This window comes from Jaculus jaculus, chromosome 14, assembly GCF_020740685.1.
Source record: "Jaculus jaculus isolate mJacJac1 chromosome 14, mJacJac1.mat.Y.cur, whole genome shotgun sequence".
Classification (NCBI taxonomy): Eukaryota; Metazoa; Chordata; class Mammalia; order Rodentia; family Dipodidae; genus Jaculus; species Jaculus jaculus.
The window spans coordinates 21,177,872-21,196,675 of NC_059115.1; the positions used below are offsets into that span (position 1 = coordinate 21,177,872).

Consider the following 18,804-nt stretch of genomic DNA (forward strand, 5'->3'; position numbering starts at 1 on the left):
TGGGTGGGCCAAGACAGGCAAGGATTAGCAGGCTGCGGGAGAGGATGGTTCTATTTTATAAGGGGCGTGTCCTAGACACATGGGAGTGGTCTACCCAGCGTCCCTCCACGCCCCCTGGCGCAGAGTCCGCTCCAGCCTCCAGCAGCGGGGCTACACAGGAGGGCGTGTCTAGCTCGCCAGGGGCGGGGTCTGTTTGGATGGGCGTGCCCTCCCCGCCCCGCCCCACCTCCGGTGCACAGTCGCGCCACAGCCCCCAGCCAGCAGGTGCTCGCTGCCTCGTTCCCCCCGAGCGGAGCTGCGGGGCCGGGCCGGGCCGGGGCGGACCCCGGGATCCCGGACGCGGCCGCCCGGGCCCGCAGGCGGGGGGGATCAGCGCGGGGACAGTGCCACCATGGAGTTCCGCCAGGACGAGTTTCGGAAGCTAGCAGGTCGTGCCCTGGGGAAGCTGCATCGGTGAGCCTGAAGGGGGTCCTGGGAGGGGAAGAGTGAGGACGCCCCTTTTCTCCGGGAACAGATCGACAGAGGCATTGGGCGGCACCCTGGCATGGTGTGTGTGTGTGTGAGGGGGGTCTATCTATTTGTTCAGGTTTGTCGCCCCATCTGACGGTGATATACACTCTATCCGGTCCCCTCCATCGTCTCGTTCATTTTTTCTCTGCACCCCACCCTACGCTTGACTTTTTGTCTGAGACTGTATCTTCCTATCTCTGGAAGTCTCTGTTTGCTTGTCGCTTTTCTGTCTGTCTGTCTGTCTCTCTCTCTCTCTGGGTCTCCTCCCCATTTATGTCTGGGTCTCTGTCCCCCCTGTCTCTGGATCTCTGCTCCTCTCAGGCTTTCTGCGGGTCTTTTCCCTTTTCTCTGATTCTGGGCTATTGCTCTTTCTAGACCTCTCCCACTCTGAATCCCCCCCCACCCCCACCCCTCCGTGTCTCCTCTACCCTTGATCTCCTTTGATCTCTGTCTCCTTTCTCTGGGTCTCCGACCCTCTCTCTGTGCTATTATTTTCCCCACTGTGGCTCTCTCCATCTTTCCTTCTCTCCAGGCGTTTAATCTGAAGCTAAAGCGGATTGGGGCCGGTTGGTCCTTGCCCTTGTGGGGAGTTAAGCTGGGAGGGAAAATTGTGGGGGGATCCTGGGTCCCTGGGGGAGAAAGGAGTTTCAGACAAAAAAAAAAGTCTCAGGTGTAGGATGGGGTTCTCAAGGGATGCAGACTAGACTTGTGAGGGCCTTACTCCCATTCAGGGGTCATGACCTCAGTGACCTGACTGGGATATCCCTGGAAGTCTTCTGGACATCTTCCCCCAGCCTCACTCACCCCCAACCCCAGCTTTGGCTCCAAGTCAGAGGAATTACTCAGCTGCGGAGAAGACTAAAAATATCTGGCCAGTGTGGGGAGGAGACAGCCCGATGGGTGTCATGCCCTCAGACCCTGTCCCTTGGCACACAGCTTTGGCCCACCTTTACATGACCATGCCACTCGGTCCTCCATGAAGAGTCCTTCCCTAAGTCTAATTCTAGTCCTACTCCAAAGTTACCCCACCCTCTGGTAACACAAGAGGGATGAGGATGGACAGAGGGAGGCAGGAAGGCGCAGTGGGGGGAGATGGAAGGGGAAAGGAAGACAGCTACACCTCTTTGGTTTTCCAATCTCCAGCCCCTCCCTACCCTTTTTTCTCGCCTCCTTTCACGAGTTTCTCAAAATACATCAGTGTGAAGTCAGGGGAGCTAGAGAGAGATGAGCTGATGGAGGGGGCTGGGGGCGACAGCAGGAAGGAGGTGTTTCTCAGCCTCCTCCTCTCTTGCATCTGGGTCTCCACCTTGTCTTCCCCTATCTGAGCCCCTGTCCTGGGCCCCCAGAGACCTCAGAGCCCAGAGCTCCAGCTAGGATGATCACTTGGTGCAAAAAGCATTTATTGTATTTATTGGCATCCAAAGCCTGGGATTCACTTAGATGGCTGAGAGGGTGGTGAGGATGCCCTGAGTTGGACATGACACAGCATCTCATTTCATCTTCTAGACAAAACTTGGGGAAACTGAGGCTCAGCTTGGTGTGGGGGCATTAATGACTGAGGAGCAAACCCATCATGAAGGCAGGTCACCTTCCTTTCCAAGCCTAGGACAGAGGCCACAGATGTTCTCAGAGATGAGTGATGCTAGCCTGGCAGAAGGATTTTTCTTAGATCAGGAAACAGACGGTAACCTAGGATGCCTTGGGACAAGGTTGCAGGCAGGGGAGCAACAGAAGCCAGGGGGCCTTCCTTCTAGAGAGCCAGGTCCTGGGTGAGTCAGTGATGGAAGCCAGGAAGGGCTCAGGGACCTGCTGTTCTTCTCCTGCATGACCTTGGACATGTTACTTCTGCTTTCTGAGTCTCAGTTTCTTTAGTTGTACAATGGGAAGATACCAGTGAACCAAGAGGGCATAAGGGGACCTACTCTCAGGGCCTGGACAGACATCTTGAGGGGGGGGGGAGGGAGAGAGAGAAAGAGAGAAAGGGGGGGAGCGCGAGCGAGCAATTGAGACTTCTTGCTTTTGGATAACTGTAGCTCTCTCTCTCTCCTTCTCTCTCTTTTCCAAGGTAGGGTCTCACTCTAGCCCAGGCTGACCTGGAACTCACTCTGTAGTCAGGCTGGCCTTGAACTCATGGCCATCCTCCTACCTCTGCCTCCCTAGTGCTGAGATTAAAGGTGTGTGCCACCACATCTGGCAATTGTAGCTTTCCCTAAGGACCAAATTCTGTGCCTGAATTGGGAGCATCCAGACAGGGGAGGGAGTATCTCTGTTTCTTTCATTTCTTTCTTTCAACAAGGTCTCATGTAGCTCAGGTTGGACTTGAACTCATTGTGTAGCTGAGGATGCACAGGTATACACCACCACACCTGGCTTGACCTACCCTCCTCAGTGAGCTGCATTACTGTTCCTGCCCCTATTTTATAGAAGTGGGATGCTGAGACACCTCAGTTAAAAAGATGTGCTTAGAGAGATCTGATATTTTGTAATACAAACAATGGATATCAAATTTCATAGGGTCATATCGTGGAGTTTCAAGGTCTGATGTCACTTGATGTCAACGTGGGTTGGTCAGTATCCAATCTCACTGGTGACATGTTCTGCGGGAAGGGCCTTGAAGGCTTTCCTGACTGCCTGTATTATTCATTCTGGAGGCTTTGAGTTCCCCTCTTTCAGATTCTCACCTCTCTTCCCCTTTGAATCTGTCCATTCTTCTCTTTCTACACCCACCCCCACTTTTGGGACAAGGGTTTGAGACAAGAGCTAATTTTATAGTCCAGGCTAGCCTGAAACTCACTATGTAGTCTAGGCTGGCCTGGAGCTCCCATTCCTCCTGTCTCAGCCACTGTCTTATCTATACCCCCCACTCCTTACATCCTAGGGTGGGGGGGTTGTGTTCTCTCTCTTCCACCCCTCCCCCCAGCCCGTCTGGCTGTTCTTTCCTCCCCCGTACCAGTCTCCTTCGCCTCCATCTGTTCTCGCCCCTTCCTGGGATCCAGCCGATCCCCTGGCTGCTATCCTCCTCACAGGGGCCACGCAGCACACGCAGCTTCCCCACGCCTTGCACGTCACTGCTTGTCCTTGTTGTCTGCTGATATCTCCATCTTCCAACATGCGGAGTCTTGCTCCCTCCCCACTGCTGTCCGTCCGTGGGTGTCTGTTCTATTCTAACCTCCCTCTGGGTCTTTATTCCCCCCTTGTCTGTGCAGTTCAGCCATCTCTGTCTCCTTTGTGGTCTCTCCCCACCTGTCTTCAGGCTGAGCTGTCCCTGCAGCCTCTCCCTGGCTTCCTGGCCCTCCTAGGGCCCTATCCATCATCACAGACTCCATCCTGGATGTAGAGCGGGCGGGGGCGAGAGCCACACTGGGGAATGCGCCAATCTCCCTTCCAAGGCCATCTGTCCCCTGCCAGGACACCAGCCGTCACTACCCCTCCCTGCCCTCTAGGCTGAGAGCCTGGACCCTGGGTTTCCTAGGGATGCCTGTGGCCCTGGCCCCTGGATTCGGAGCCTATTCCCATCGCACAAGCTTGTGGTGGAGTTGGTTAGGTGTCAGCCTCACAGCTGGGGCCTGGAGGCCAGGAGAGGCAGCCATAGGGACAGGGAGAGGGCTTGCTAATACAGCCGAGGCTGCTGCTAAGCATCTGTTCCTTTGACACCTTCTTGGAGGCCTCTCCTTAGCACCTTTGCTGACTCAAATAGATTCAGATCTGGCGAAGGGGCTGGGGAGCATCTTGGCATCTTGCGGTGGGGGTTGGGGGCACCAACTTTTGTATTGCAAATCATAGTGTGGCATCTAAATCCCTGAAAGAGAGAGAAAAGGTTCTGGAGGAGGTGACAGAAGTCTGACCCCAGGGGCAAGTACTGTGGAGCAGGAGAGTCCGGTGGCCTGTACACCTGGGACAGGAAAGCAAGCGGACTTGGGATTCCAGGTTTTGTTCTAGACTTGTTTTACAGAGAGGCTACAATTGAGACCCTGTATTCATGGATGGAGACGGGTCCAGATCCTGTGTGCTAGCGAGAAAGGAGAGCCAGGGACTGGACTCCTGGGACTGGATTTAGGATTCCGGCCCTGCAAAGCCAAGCCAGTAATACCCTGACCCTTGTGTTACCGGGAGAAGGGAGCTGGGGGCCTGGCTTGCTGAATCTTTTTGCTTGCTGCCCCACAGTCTTCTGGAGAAGCGACAGGAGGGCGCTGAGACTTTGGAGCTGAGCGCCGATGGACGCCCAGTGACCACGCAGACCCGGGACCCTCCCATTGTAGACTGCACCTGCTTCGGCCTCCCACGGCGCTACATCATCGCCATCATGAGTGGGCTGGGCTTCTGCATCTCCTTTGGCATCCGCTGCAATCTGGGCGTGGCCATCGTTTCCATGGTCAACAACAGTACGACCCACCGCGGGGGCCACGTGGTGGTGCAGGTAGCCTTGCCCACGCCCCATGACGTCACACCCGTCCACCGGTGCCGCCCCTTAGCTCCGACCTCATTTCTGGTGCTTGGTTTCATAAGCCACGCCTCACTTTAAAAGAAACCCCGCCCTCTTTCCAGACGTAGAGACACCTCACCTGCATGAGAGTCCCCATTCTTCATTTCTGTTCCATTTTGGACCACCTAGTAGTTTTGCTCATTGCTGTCCCTGAACCACCTCTATTTGATTCCACTCCCTTCTCAAGCTCAGTGTTCCCTTCCTTCCTGACTTTATGGCCCACATACTGCAAATTTAAGCCTTTGTCAGTTGAGTGTTGTAGAAGCTATACCCCTGCCTCAAGAGGGAAAATAGCCTAATTTGCCCTGTGGCCTACCTGAAAACCCCTCCTTTGGTGGGCTTGTCCCTTATTTTAACTGCTTCTTGACCCTGACCTATCTAAGTTTGCCCATGAACAGTTAGTAAGTTGTTTAGAAATGGAGACAGCCACTCCCACACATGGGCCCTAGGACTTTCAGTGAAGGGACACTGAGGCAAGGAAGTAAGTTGAGCCAGGCATTTAGACAGCACCACGCTAGAGTTAAGACTGTGGGACCCGCCCTAGCAACAGGAAGGACTGGCTTGACTGAGCTCTGATTGGTAGATGTTTTGGCAGCGGGAGGGGATCTTGTTGCTGATTGGCTGCAGGGTTAAGCCTGTGGGAACTAATTGATGGAGGGCAGAGTCTGGTGTAGGGCGGCTAGTTTGATGTGCCTTTTGGCCCGCAGAAAGCCCAGTTCAGCTGGGATCCCGAGACTGTCGGCCTCATACACGGCTCCTTTTTCTGGGGCTACATTGTCACTCAGATTCCTGGAGGATTTATCTGCCAAAAATTCGCAGCCAACAGGTACAGTGGTGGGGTCTCAAGGTGGGCATAATTACAGTTGTGTGGGTGGAGTTAGAGGGTGTGTTCTTGAATTTGGGGGTTGGTTCCTGGGCAAATGGGACTAGCTGATTCTAGGAAAATGGGAGGAGCTTTATTTGGGGGCGTGTCTTTTGGCAGGGTTTCTGATTGTGGAAAGTGGGAATCAGAGATGGGTGTTCTGGGTAACACTGGGCTTCTTAGCCCTGCTATGAGTGGTAAAGGTAGACTCCTAGGAATGGCAGGATGGTTGAATCTTTGTTTTGTTTTGTTTTTTTTAAATTTAATTTCTTGAGACAAGTTCTCACTCTATAGCTCATGGTGAACTGAAAGCTCTCAGCAATCCTTCTGCCTCAAGTGCTTCCAAGTCCTGGGTTTAAATTTTTTTATTTTATTTTGGGCTTTTGAGGTAGGGTCTTGCTCTAGCCCAGGCTGAACTGGAATTCACTATGTGCCTTGAACTCAGCAGTTTTCCTACCTCAGCCTACCCAGTTCTGGGATTGAAGGCGTGCACCCCCACGCCCGGCTATTTTATTTTTTTCAAATATTTTAGACAGGCTTTTGCTGTCTTGCCCAAGCTGGTCTTGAACTTGTGAGCTCAAGCAATGTCTCCAGAGCAGCTGGGACCACAGGCACACCCAAGAGCACTCAGTTCCATCCTTGTCTCTAACCTTTCCCATCAGGGTCTTCGGCTTCGCTATCGTGGCTACCTCCACTTTGAATATGCTGATCCCTTCAGCTGCCCGCGTCCACTACGGCTGTGTCATCTTCGTGAGGATCCTGCAGGGGTTGGTGGAGGTAAAGCCGGCCTCACCAGACCCTGCTCCCCTCCCTGATCCCGTCTTTTCTCCTTGACCTTGGTCTTCCCTCCCCAGGGGGTCACGTATCCGGCTTGCCACGGGATCTGGAGCAAATGGGCCCCGCCCTTAGAGAGGAGTCGCCTGGCTACAACAGCATTTTGCGGTGAGACGAAGGGAGGGCTGAAGGGCAGCTCCTGCGTCTGAGGGGGGCAGGACTGAGGCCGCAACTTCTGTGTCCCAGAGAGGTTCAGGGATGAAGAGCACAGGCCCGGCCTCCACCCCCATCCTCTCCTTAGGTTCCTATGCTGGGGCTGTGGTCGCGATGCCCCTCGCGGGGGTCCTGGTGCAGTATTCCGGATGGAGCTCAGTTTTCTACGTCTACGGTGAGGGACGCGTGGTTCCGCTGGGTGGCGCCGTGGGGTGGAGCAGGGCCGGTCCTCATCCTGCGCCCATCCTCCCACCGACCCCCCTCAGGCAGCTTCGGGATCTTCTGGTACCTGTTCTGGTTGCTCGTCTCCTACGAGTCCCCGGCCCTGCATCCCAGCATCTCGGAGGAGGAGCGCAAATACATCGAGGACGCCATCGGGGAGAGCGCCAAGCTCATGAATCCCCTCACGGTCCGCGCGAGTCTGCGGGGGGCGGGACGGGGCGCGGCGCGACTCTCGGACAAGACTAGGATTCCACGCAGCAAGCGCGGGACTAGAAAAAGTGCGGAGCTAGGTCGGGCGCAGTGGCCCAGGCCTAGCATCCCAGCTACTCGCAGGCTGGTCAGGGCGACTTAAGTGAGACCCTGTCTCCAGATAAAAAAGTAAACAGAAGGGGCCGGGTTAAAGGGGCTTCCTTGCAAAGCCTGCTGGCCTGGGTTGAATTCCCTAGTATCTACATGAGGCCAGATCACAGTGGCACATGCGTTTGGAGTTCGTTTACAGCGCTCTCTTGCAAATAAATAATATTTTAAAAATACGGGCTGGAGTGATGGCTTAGAGGTTAAGGCACTTTTCTGGGAAGACTAAGGACCAATATTCAATTCCCCAGTATCCATGTAAGCCAGACGCACAAAGTGGTGCATGTGTCAGGAGTTCGTTTGCAGTGGCCGGAGGCCCTGGTGCACCCATTCTCTCTTCTCTGTCTCTCTCTCTCTCTCTGAAATAAATAAATAAATAATAAAATATTTTTAAAAATAGAGAGGGACTGGGGGCGCGGCTGAGCATTAGAGCACCAGCCTAAAATCCTCATCCAGGGCAGGGGCCGTGGCTCAGTGCCTAGAATGCCCAAGATTAGCAGGTCTTGGGGGTTGGGGCCACCCTTGAAGCTTTGTTGAAAACCGCAAAGGTAGGACTAGGATGTGGGAGATTTTGCTAGTCGTTACTTACTTACTTACTTACTGGGCTCACATTTGTGGGTCATCGAGGAGCTCAAATATTGAGATTTGGGACTAGCCTTTCTCCCTGAAATGTTCCAGTGAAGCTAAGATCCCTGATACCTGTGGTGATGTGATATGGCTGGTGTATTAATGTCTCTAGAGGCTTCAGTGAGGTTAAGATACCTAGGTTTCCTCTTGGTTATTGTCAGGTCCTTGCACAAACTCTGGTCTCTGTCTTAGCATCCTGTGTTGTCCCTCTGTCCCCACAGAAATTTAATACACCCTGGAAGCGCTTCTTCACGTCCATGCCGGTCTACGCCATCATCGTGGCTAACTTCTGCCGCAGTTGGACTTTCTACCTGCTCCTCATCTCCCAGCCCGCCTACTTTGAAGAAGTGTTCGGCTTCGAGATTAGCAAGGTTGGGGGTGGGGATCCAAGCGGAGGGGACTGGGCAGGAGGTGAAAGTCAAGGAGCCCCGGGATTCCAGGCAGGGGAGGAGGAAGAAAGAGTTGGAGGAAGGAGCAGCAGGCAGCATCCAAAGGGAGAGGTGTGAGCTCGCCCTTCCGTGTGCACCTGCGCCCGCAGGTGGGCCTCGTGTCAGCGCTGCCGCACCTGGTCATGACCATCATCGTGCCCATAGGAGGCCAGATCGCCGACTTCTTGAGAAGCCGCCGTATCATGTCCACTACCAACGTGCGCAAATTGATGAACTGCGGGGGTGAGTGGAGTGGGCGGAGCAGAGCGCGGAGCGGCGGGTGAGGCCGGCGGGGTGGAGGTGGTGGCAGTGGAGACCCAGCCAGGAGGAGGGCGGGCCGCGCGCAACGGTCTCAGGATTCAGTCAAGGGGCGCGCAGGTCAGAGAGACTCTACTTGGAAAACAAACAAACAAACAAACATAAAAGTGGCAAGGCTGGTAGGGCCCTGTGTGTGTGTATGAGGTGGGGGAGAGTAGAGGGCGCACCAGGCCGAGACCACTGAGACTGGACCCAAAAGGAGGCTGACTAGGTTTGTAGAGGGGTGTGAGTGGGCGCTGGAGAGAGGGCACGCTGCCTACGCCGTGGGCACAGGGGCAAGGTGTGAAAGTGCAGATTTGGAATCTGACGTCCTACATGTTTGGGCCATGGTCTATTTATTCAGGACGTGGGGCCACAGAGGACCCGTTTGGGAGGGAGCGGCCTGTGGGGGCGTAGACTAGGGCTGGGTCTTGGGGATGTAGGTGAGGAGGCCTGCCGGGCAGGTGGAAAGGTGGACAGGGGCGTGGCAGCCCGCGCGGCCTGCAGACCCTCAATGGACACGGCCCCTCTGCAGGCTTCGGCATGGAGGCCACATTGCTGCTGGTGGTGGGATACTCGCACTCCAAGGGCGTGGCCATCTCCTTCCTGGTCCTGGCTGTGGGCTTCAGTGGCTTTGCCATCTCTGGTGAGAGCAGCAGCTTGGGGGACTGGGGTCTGCTCTGTAGGGAACTCCCTTACTGTGAAATGGGCCTCACAGAAGATGAACTCGAGATACTGGGGTGGGGTCAGGAACTTGCCAGTGGCAGAGTGGGATTCGGGTGTGGCACCTTTGACCTCACCCCCCCCCCCAGGGTTCAACGTGAACCACTTGGACATCGCCCCTCGCTACGCTAGCATCCTCATGGGCATCTCCAATGGCGTAGGCACGTTGTCGGGTATGGTGTGTCCCATCATCGTGGGCGCCATGACCAAGCACAAGGTCAGCGTAGTTCTCAACCTGTCCTTCCTCCTTCTTGTACACCCCAGCCCTTTCTCTTCCCTCTCATTTGACCTCACACTCTGCTGTCGTGTCCCCCCTCCAGACTCGTGAGGAGTGGCAGTATGTATTTCTCATCGCCTCCCTGGTGCACTATGGGGGTGTCATCTTCTACGGGGTCTTCGCTTCTGGAGAGAAGCAGCCGTGGGCAGAGCCCGAGGAGATGAGTGAAGAGAAATGTGGCTTCGTGGGCCACGACCAGCTGGCTGGAAGTGACGAAAGTGAAATGGAGGATGAGGCAGAGCCTCCGGGAGCACCCCCTGCTCCCCCTCCTTCCTATGGGGCCACACACAGCACAGTTCAGCCTCCAAGGCCCCCACCCCCTGTCCGGGACTACTGACTGTGTGCCTCCCACTGAATGGCAGTTTCAGGACCTCTAACTCTATATGCCTCAGGCTTGAGCGACAGTGTCAAGGAAGTCCCCTCCTCTCTGTACGCCTCAGGCCTAAGCACTCTCCCTCGTTGCCAGTGCAAGTGCAGTCCATTCTCCCTTCCCAGCTGCCGCTCAGGAGAGGTGAAACTGCGTGCTGGCAGTTTCAAGGATACCCAGATTTCCCCTAAGGTTTTCCTTCTCCCCGTGTTCTGCCTCAGTGGTTTTGAATCTCTCCTTTTCAGGGTTTTAGTTTTATTTGGATGGACAGTTAACTTCTTTCTCTCGTGGTTTTGAGGCATCCTTCCCTCCCGCTTTCCCGGAACCCCAGGAATTCTCAGGCTAACCCCTGAGGTTATCAGCCCCTTCTCCCCAGAAAACCTCAAGATCATCTTCTGTCGGCTCTTCAACTCACGTAACTAAGTCTTCTACATTTCCTAGGTTGCTTTAACCAGTCATCATCCCCGCCATTCCAGGATTGATTCTCACCAGCGTTTCTGAGGGAAAATGGCGGTTTCAAGTTTCTCCACTTCTTACTTGGCTCCTCCCCTTCTCACCAGCACATTCTGCTGAAAAACCAAATTGCCCAGCCTTGTCCTTAGTTTAGTACAATGTCTAGGGAATCAACCAAAACGGCAGATTTGATTATGCCTGCCCCCCCGTGCACTTTTTCTGACTGGGTTTTCAGGTCTAAATAGTGGCTGCTCGAATCTATTAATTCAGTGATTTGAAACCATCGCCACTTCTCCGTGGTGGTTTCAAGATGTCTCTATCCCCTACCCAAAAAAAAAAAAAAAACAAAAAAAAAAACCAACTTGCACTTTATTCTCCTGGGTGGTTCCAAGCTACCCTGTTTCTCAGTGGCCATTTGTTGTGTCCCTCAGGGGCTAAAACGACTCCAAATCTGGGATGCTTCCCTCAACAATACCCCTCTTTCGGCATAGAATTTGGGGCACATAGGTAGTGTAAGTTACAGAATCCCAGCAAAGTGACTGGGGTTGGGAAAAGGGGATGGCCTGGGGCAGGCCTTGTCTTGGTGTGTCTGTCTCTGTGACCGTAAATCCTGCCCCACCCCACTCCCAATAAACGCTTCCGTGTACTGAGTTGGCTGTCACTGGCTGTGGGGGCACAGGATTCCAAGTCCTGGTCCTTCTCTCCCAGGGCTCCAGACCCCAGCCCTCCCCCCTCAGACCCAGGGGTCCAGGCCAGGGTTCCGGCCTCCCCCGTCGGCCTGGCCCTCCCTCCCAGGACGCACTCAGGCGGACACTCGGCGGGGTGCACGGCGGTTTATTGCGCTCCGCAGCGTGGCCTCAGCGAAAACTCCGGAGCCTTTTCGAGGTCGGCTACTCTAGGCGGCGGAGCGTGGGGACAGGGCACCGCAGGTCTCACGCGAAGTTGTTGGGCAATGTGGCGGGGGACAAGGCCTCTAGGCGCTGGGGTCGCGCTCCGCGGGGCGGCGGCGGCAACTTGGGCGGCAGCGGGGGTGTGGGTGGCAGCTGCTTGGTGGAGATGTGTGAAGGGACCCAGGCATCCGGCGCGTAAAAGTAGAGGTCGAAGGGGTCCTTCGGGGCGTCCAAGTGCAGGACTGTGGGGACAAATGGGAGGGGTTAGGGAGAAGGGGCAGGATTACACTGAACTTGGATGGGAAAACCTTGCTTATTTGGGAGGGAGCCCTACAGTGCCCCCATAAGACTGGTATTAGGAAGCACACAGGTATTTAAGGGGAGTCAACACTGACCAGGTTCATCGCCACTATTTGTGAGCCGGTGGTGCGCGAAGGAGCGATGTTGTGAGGACCGACGGTAGAGACACCATAGAAGCAGGAAGATGCCTATCAGTATCCCTGTCCCCGCAAAAAACAGGCACAGGGCCCCGCCTGTGGAGCCTCGAGGGCGGCCCACCAAGCTCACACCTGAAGGAGGAGACAAGCCTTCTAAGCTCTTCCTCTCCCCTCCCCGCTTCGTCCCACAGACCCAGGAGTCAAGGCCCAGCCAGCCTCTCTCACCCAGTGTTCTAGGCTCTGCACCACCCCTCAGATTCAGGAGTTCAGGGACCGTCCCTCCCCCAAAACCAAGAGTCCAGGCATGGTGGTGCACGCCTTTAACCCCAGCACTTGGAAGGCAGAGGCAGAACTGCCATGAGTTCGAGGCCACCCTGAGACTACATAGTGAGTTCCAGGTCAGTCAGCCTGGGCTAAAGTGACACCCTACCTCGAAGAAATTCCCCCAAAACCAGGGGTCCAGATTCCAGTCCTCTTCCCTTTGGACCCAGGAGTCCAAACCCCAACCTTCCTCCCTCAGACCGTAGAGCTGGCCACCCTCACCTGTCTCCTTCACTCTTTCCAGCACAATGATGGTGTTGACTGTGTCACCCCGACTGCGTTTTGGAGGGGACCGAGGAGTGGCAGGGGCCATCTCGTTGGGGGACTCTGGAGGAGCAGGAGGCCCTGCGATCCGTGCTGAGGGTGGAGGTGTGTCAGGCCCCTTAGGGCCTGAGTTCTGAGGCACCTTCAGCTCTGATGTCCTTGGGGAGTCTGAGGTGGACAGTTTAGGGGTAGCAGGCTTTGTGGCAGCAAAGGCTTCTGGAACAGGACTTTCAGGCAGCTCACCTGGGGCAGTGGCTTCCTCCTTAGGGTGTGTTTTGGGGAGAACACTAGTGGTGATTTCAGGGTCAGAAACCATAACAATCTCTGTTGAATCTTGGAAGTGGGTTTTGGGGACCTGTATTGGGGTGATTTCAGTGGGGTTGGTGTTAACAGTGACAAAAGATGCTGGATGGGGGGTTCCAGTTGGGTCAGGATGAATGGTCAGTGGTAACTCAGAGTTTGGGGTATCAGTGGCGTAAGAGTCAAGGCTTTGTAGAGATTTGAGGTCAAGGGGCTTAGTGGGATGGGTACTTGGGGTCTTAGGGGGTTCACTGGGTGAGATTTCAGGGGCCTCTTGTTTTGGGATCTCTGGAGATTCTTGGTAGGATGTTTGTATGAGGTCATCATCTGAAGTCTCGGGAGATTCTGGGAGGGAACCCATGGAGGGATCAACTCTTGGGATGTCAGGGGGTCCTGACTGTGGAGTTCTAGTCAGGTTAGGTCTGGGGGACCCCGAAGGTTCTGGGAGTGTCACTTGGGAGATAGCCAGGGATTCTGATACTGAGGTAGTGGGCAGGTCAGGCATGAGGGCCTGGAAAGAATTTGGGAGTGGAGTTTCTTTGTGGTCAAGGATGGGGTTTTCACTGAAGTTGAGCGGGGAAGGGGAGGGGGAAATTGAAGATGGCATCTGGGAAGGCTCAGGGGAAAGAGAAGTAACTGAAAGGGGTCCTGGATTAGACCCATCTCTAGTAGAGTTTTCAGGGGCACCAGGGAAAGTCCCAGAGGGCTGGTCCATCCCTTGAAGGTTGGAACTGGCAGGTGGAGAGGCAGAAGGGGTGGCCCTGGAACCCATCAAGGTGAGGAGGAAGAAAAGGAGGAAAAGGACGGGGCTGAAGGACTTCATGGCGTTGACAGAATCTTATTGCTGTGTGGGAAGCAGGTGAAAAGGGGTTAGGACCAAAGCACCCTGGGGCACTGCCCACTCAAGTAGCCACGCCCTCCCACAGAGACCCCTCCCACTGGCTCCTGGGATTGAGGACCAAGTCTGTCTTGGGCCCTAGGTTGGCCTCAGGGAACCGAGCAGAACACAATTGCAACTCCCAGGAGGCTGTGGGGGCAGTAGCCATGGTCACTAAGGGAGACAGAGGCAAGGAGCATCTTGGGAGTCGTAATTTCAGTGTTTCTCATAAGGGTCCCAGAAAAATAGAATTAATGACCCCTCTATAAGGCCACATAAATGTTAGACTCCACATTTGAGGCATCACATACAGGATACAGAAGGCCTGAGAGAGAAGAAAGGGCTGAAGGCTGGAGTCCTGGGTCAAAGGGAGGAGGGAGACTCTGGGTTTCTGACAAGGAGGCTGCTGCATGCTGAGCAACTCCTAGGTTCTACAGGGTGAGGGGACCCAGGGTCTAGGTCTCTGACTCTTCCCAGGAGCTAGAAGCCTGGACATTGAGATGGTTGGACTTCAAGACCAGGGTGGGTGGTGGCTCCATTACAGGAGAGAAAGATGATTGGGCCCTGGGCTGCTGCGGCAGTGGGATAGAACAGATCTGGACTCCTCAGCCTATGGGGATAGAGACGGGGAGGAGGACAGGACTCTAAGCTCCCTGTGTATATAAGATAGAACTATGATCTCGTGGCTTTACTGGCCAAGTGAAAGTAGAGGAGGGAGTCACCTCGGTGGGATAGGGTGACTTGGGGTCCTGAAGTCTCTTACCTTCTCCGTGATGTCCAAGATAGCAGCAGGTGAACAAAGGTGGATGCAGAAATGATGAGAACTGCCGAATGGCTCTGGGAGGGGCAGGCACTAGGGTCCCAGAGGTGTGCATGGGTAACATGTGACGCCCGACCCCCTCCCTGGGGAATCCTGGAAGCCTAGCAACCAGCTGAAGTTCTTAAAGGAACAGAGATAAAGGATATCCTCTATGGAGTAAAGAAGGGAGTTAGGAGCTCTATGAATTGAGCAGGTGTGAACCAACCAAAATATTTTACCTTTGGAATTAAGGCTTGGCCAGGTGTGATGGCATAGGCCTGTGGCTTCAGTTCTCAGGGGGCTGACAGAAGGATAGTGAGTTCAAAGGTAGTTTATGTGACTTAGAGAGCTCCAGGGCTACCTAGCAAGACCCTGTCTCACAACACAACAAAACAAGAGCCAGGAGTGGTGGCTCATGCCTGTGACCCCAGCATTGGGAAATTAAGGCAGGAAGATTGCCATGAGTTTGAAGCCATCCTGGACTATATAATTCCTGGCCAGTGGTGGCTACAGTATTAGACCCTGTCTTAAAAGCAAAAACAAGGGGCTTGGAATGTAGTTCAGTTGGTAGAGTGCATGCCTAGCATGCAGGATGCTGTGGATTCAATTCCTAGCACTGCATAGATCATGCACATTGGTGCACATCTATAATCACAGCACTGGGGAGGTGAAGGCAGCAGTTCAAGGTCATCTTTGGCTACCCAGGAAGTTCCAGGAAAGCCTTGGATACAGGAGACTTTGTCTGAAAAAAATCAAACAAGGGGCTGGAGAGATGTCTTAGCAGTTAAAGTGCTTGCCTGAGAAGCCTAAAGACCCAGGTTCAACTCCCCAGACCTGTCTATTTTATTTGAAAGAGAGAGGGAGAGAGAATTGGTGTGTCAGGGCCTCTGCAATTGAACTCCAGACACTTGTGCCACCTAGGCATGTGCAACCTTGCACTTTGCCTCACCTTTGTGAGTCTGGCTTATGTAGGATCTGGAGAGTGGAACATGGGTCCTTAGGCTTCACAGGCAACTACTAAGCCATCTCTCCATCTCGAGGAGCTATGTTTGGATCCCCAAAACTCATGAAAAAAGCCAAGTGTGCTGAGCATGGTGGCGCACGCCTTTAATCCTAGCACTCAGGAGGCAGAGGTAGGTGGATTGCCATGAGTTCGAGGCCACTCTGAGATTACATAGTGAATTCCAGGTCAGCCTGGGCTAGTGTGAGACCCTACCTCGAAAAAAAAAAAAAAAAAAAGCCAAGTGTCCTTGAGGCACATGACTAATCCTAGCACTGGGGTGGCAGAAACAAGGAGTCCCTGGTGTTTGCTGGCTAGCTAGTCTAGGTTCAGTGGGGTACTTGTCTCAAAGAAAAAGATGGAGAGCAACTGGAGAAGAGCCCCTCTGTTCTCCACATGCATTCACACACAGCTGCACCCCCACATGCATGTATGCACACCACACACATATACATCATGCAAAACAACAAAAGCCAACACCCAAAACAGAGCTGGGGAGATGGCTCAGCAGATAAGAGGCTTGCCTAAAAATTCTAACTGCTTGGGTTCAATTTCTCAGGAGATCAGTACCATTCTCCAGTACCCAGATAAAGCTAGATGCACAAAGAGGTACATGTGTCTGGAGTTCGTTTGTAGCAGCTGGAGGCTCTGGCATGTCCATTCTATCTTTCTCTTTCTCTCTCTTAAAGAGATAAATAAAATATTAAAAAAAAAAAACACCACTCAGCCAAACATACAATGACAAAACAACAACCAAAAGAACACACTCATAAACAAAAACCAGGGCTGGGGAGATGACTCAGTGGTTAAAGGTGCTTACTTGCTAAGCCTGATGGCCTAGGTTCGATTTCCCAGTACCCATGTAAAGCCAGATGCACAAAGTGGTGCATGTATCTGGAAGCCCTAGTACACCCTTACTCAAACTCTTTCTTTCTCTCTCTCTATTAAATAAAAATATTAAAAAAAAAAAACAAAACAAAACAGTGGGGCATGGTGGCCCACACCATTAACCTCAGGAGGCAGAGGTAGAAGGATTGTTGTAAGTTTGAGGCCACCCTGAGACTACATCGTGAATTCCAGATTCCAGGTCAGCCTGAGCTAGAGTGAGAGCCTACCTTGGGGGGGGGGGAAGGAAACAAAAACACAACCAGTTTGACACACACAAAACCCCCAACTCTGACAAAGAAAAAAAAAATCCAAGAACCCTGGTCTTTTTCTCTCGCCTGCTCTCAGACTCAAGGATCTAGGTCACTGGTTCCTTCCTACTCTACCACCTGGAGTCCAGGACCCTCCAGCCTGCTTCAGACCAAGAAATCCAAACCCTCAGAATCTGGGGTCCAATCCCTGTTCCAGCCACTCTTAGGCTTAGGAATTCATGTTCTGTTCCCTTTCTCTCTGGGGCTAGAAATCTGGGTGCCATTCTCCAGATGGCTGCTGCTCTTTAGAACTTGCTGCCACAGTTGCCTTGTGTGTGTTGAGGCCCCCTCTTTCTTTTGAAACAGGGTCTATGTAAATTAGACTGGCTTCAAACTTGCAACCTCCTAACCCTGCCTCCTGAGTACCAATAATGAGAGGTGTATGCCACCACGCCTAGATCCAGGTGTGGAGGATTGGGCCTCATCTTCACAACACCCCAAAGTGCCCTAAGCAAGGGAAGGGCCCATCCTCAGGGGAGCCCAGGGCCTTCATCATGACATCACCAGTCTGCACACTGTGGCCTCACATGCTCTCTCCCAGCCTCTTCCCTTCTTCCTCTTCTTGTTCCAGGCTCTGTTTGTCCCCTCTCTCCCCTCCCTCCTCTCTCCATTCTCTCCCTCCCTCTCTCTTCCGGGCCTGGTTGTCCCTGGACATATCCGCCCCTCTGCAGTCCTTCCCTCTCCTGCCTTAGCCTTCTCCCCCTTCCTCCATCTCTAGTTGCCTTTGATGTTTTTCCTTTCTCCCTCCACAGCTCCTTTTCTTATTTTTCTTATTTTTGTCCCCTTCTTGGGTCACCCTGTCTTTGTCCTTCCCTTTCTGGCCATTTTTCCCCTTTGTCTTTCATCGTCATCAGTCCTCCTCTATCTCCCCTGTCTCTGTCACTGACTTCTGCTCTGATGGTCCCTCTGCAGTCTCTATTTTTATTCCTCTGACACACCCCCTGTGTCCACTTCTCTGTCTCTCCCCCTCCTTCTTCTCGGGTCCCAGCTCCTGGTCCCAATTAGCTGGTGGCGGCCACGGCTGCGCGGGTCCCACCCCCGGCTCCTCATTAAGGCTGAAGGCGCCTAATGAGCCTGGGGGCGACCCTGGCCCGGCTGCGTCACGGCGCCGCGGGGGCCGAGGACAGATATAAGGGGGCCCCGCTGTCGCTGCCCGAGCCCACTGTGCGGTGGGGGCCCCCACGGAAGCTACTGGGGTACTGTGGAGTCCTTGGCTCTGGGTGCGATGGTGACATCAGCAGGCCCTATTCTCTGTCCGCAGGTGATGGAGACCCGACAGGTGTCGCGGAGCCCCCGAGTGCGGCTGCTGCTGCTGCTACTGCTACTGCTCGTGCCCTGGGGCGCCTGCCCAGCCTCAGGTGTTGCTCTACCCCCCGCTAGGTAAGTGTGATTGGGGGACACCCGGGAGACTCAGAGACCCAAAGGGAAGGCAGAGAAACCTCCGGGCCGACCCTGACAGTCGAGGTGAGACAGCTGCAGACCGAGAGCATGGCACTCCAGACTGCAGTAACGAGGCTTCGAGTTAGCCCGCAGGGAGGACCGCGGTGTCTTGGGGGGGCGGGGGAGACGGCGGACACGCAGTCACAGCGTGTCGGTGTCTCTCCACAGCCTGCGCGCCCCCCGCCGGGCCTGGGAGGTTGCAGACAGCCCCTCGCCGCGGCGGAGCCTGGCGCTGGCGGACGACGCGGCGTTCCGGGAGCGCGCGCGGCTGCTGGCCGCCCTGGAGCGCCGCCAGTGGCTCAACTCATACATGCAGAAGCTGCTGCTGCTGGACGCCCCCTGAGCAGCCCGCCGCGCCAATAAAGACGCTACACTCGGGACTGCGCCTCCTTCCTGCCGCCGGTGCGCGTGTGTTTGGGTACGCGAGCGCGTACGGGCCAGGGTAGCCCCGCCACCCGGTCTCCTCTTCCCAGCTCTGTCTCCTTTGCCCCAGTCCGAGGCCCTCGGCTCCCGCCCGCGCTCCTCAGCTCCGGGATCCCAGTAGCCCTCGGGGTCCCTGCCCTTCTCTAGGGCTCTTTCCTCTGGGGGTGTCTGTCCTCCCTCTGGATTCCTCTCCACTCCCTTGAGGGTATCCTCTCATCGCTGTTTCCTGCTCCGAACGTCCCCGCCTTCCAATCTGGCTCTGACATT

The 18,804-nt window shown here is 54.7% G+C and overlaps 3 protein-coding genes across 3 annotated transcripts; 2 read left to right on the top strand and 1 right to left on the bottom strand.

Moving 5' to 3' along the window:
• The first annotated feature begins 329 nt into the window (after positions 1 to 329).
• Positions 330 to 11,240, top strand: Slc17a7 (solute carrier family 17 member 7). Its single transcript, XM_004672249.2, has 12 exons — positions 330 to 453; positions 4,675 to 4,927; positions 5,701 to 5,819; positions 6,518 to 6,632; positions 6,710 to 6,797; positions 6,931 to 7,017; positions 7,109 to 7,251; positions 8,267 to 8,416; positions 8,584 to 8,716; positions 9,306 to 9,416; positions 9,583 to 9,710; positions 9,814 to 11,240. Exons 1-12 carry the CDS (start codon positions 392 to 394, stop codon positions 10,105 to 10,107), a joined length of 1,683 nt encoding a protein of 560 aa, XP_004672306.1. The 5' UTR covers positions 330 to 391; the 3' UTR covers positions 10,108 to 11,240.
• A 282-nt stretch (positions 11,241 to 11,522) lies between these two features.
• On the bottom strand, positions 11,523 to 13,625 carry Gfy (golgi associated olfactory signaling regulator). The gene is made up of 3 exons (XM_004672287.2): positions 12,461 to 13,625; positions 11,876 to 12,049; positions 11,523 to 11,722 (listed from the first exon to the last, which is right to left on the bottom strand). The coding sequence occupies exons 1-3, from the start codon at positions 13,623 to 13,625 to the stop codon at positions 11,523 to 11,525; spliced, it is 1,539 nt and encodes a 512-aa protein (XP_004672344.2).
• A 4,304-nt stretch (positions 13,626 to 17,929) lies between these two features.
• Positions 17,930 to 18,457, top strand: Pth2 (parathyroid hormone 2). Its single transcript, XM_004672250.3, has 2 exons — positions 17,930 to 18,054; positions 18,262 to 18,457. Exons 1-2 carry the CDS (start codon positions 17,939 to 17,941, stop codon positions 18,455 to 18,457), a joined length of 312 nt encoding a protein of 103 aa, XP_004672307.1. The 5' UTR covers positions 17,930 to 17,938.
• Positions 18,458 to 18,804: the final 347 nt, after the last annotated feature.

Excerpts from the sequence above, each read along its gene's own strand:
- Slc17a7 (XM_004672249.2), top strand. The coding sequence starts at position 392 with ATGGAGTTCCGCCAGGACGAGTTTCGGAAGCTAGCAGGTCGTGCCCTG. Across the intron at positions 454-4,674 it reads GCCCTGGGGAAGCTGCATCG|TCTTCTGGAGAAGCGACAGG; the intron begins GTGAGCCTGAAG and ends GCTGCCCCACAG. Across the intron at positions 6,798-6,930 it reads GGCTACAACAGCATTTTGCG|GTTCCTATGCTGGGGCTGTG; the intron begins GTGAGACGAAGG and ends TCCTCTCCTTAG.
- Gfy (XM_004672287.2), bottom strand. The coding sequence starts at position 13,625 with ATGAAGTCCTTCAGCCCCGTCCTTTTCCTCCTTTTCTTCCTCCTCACC. Across the intron at positions 12,050-12,460 it reads GGAAAGAGTGAAGGAGACAG|GTGTGAGCTTGGTGGGCCGC; the intron begins GTGAGGGTGGCC and ends CTCCTCCTTCAG. Across the intron at positions 11,723-11,875 it reads AAATAGTGGCGATGAACCTG|TCCTGCACTTGGACGCCCCG; the intron begins GTCAGTGTTGAC and ends TTGTCCCCACAG.
- Pth2 (XM_004672250.3), top strand. The coding sequence starts at position 17,939 with ATGGAGACCCGACAGGTGTCGCGGAGCCCCCGAGTGCGGCTGCTGCTG. Across the intron at positions 18,055-18,261 it reads GTTGCTCTACCCCCCGCTAG|CGTGTCGGTGTCTCTCCACA; the intron begins GTAAGTGTGATT and ends ACGCAGTCACAG.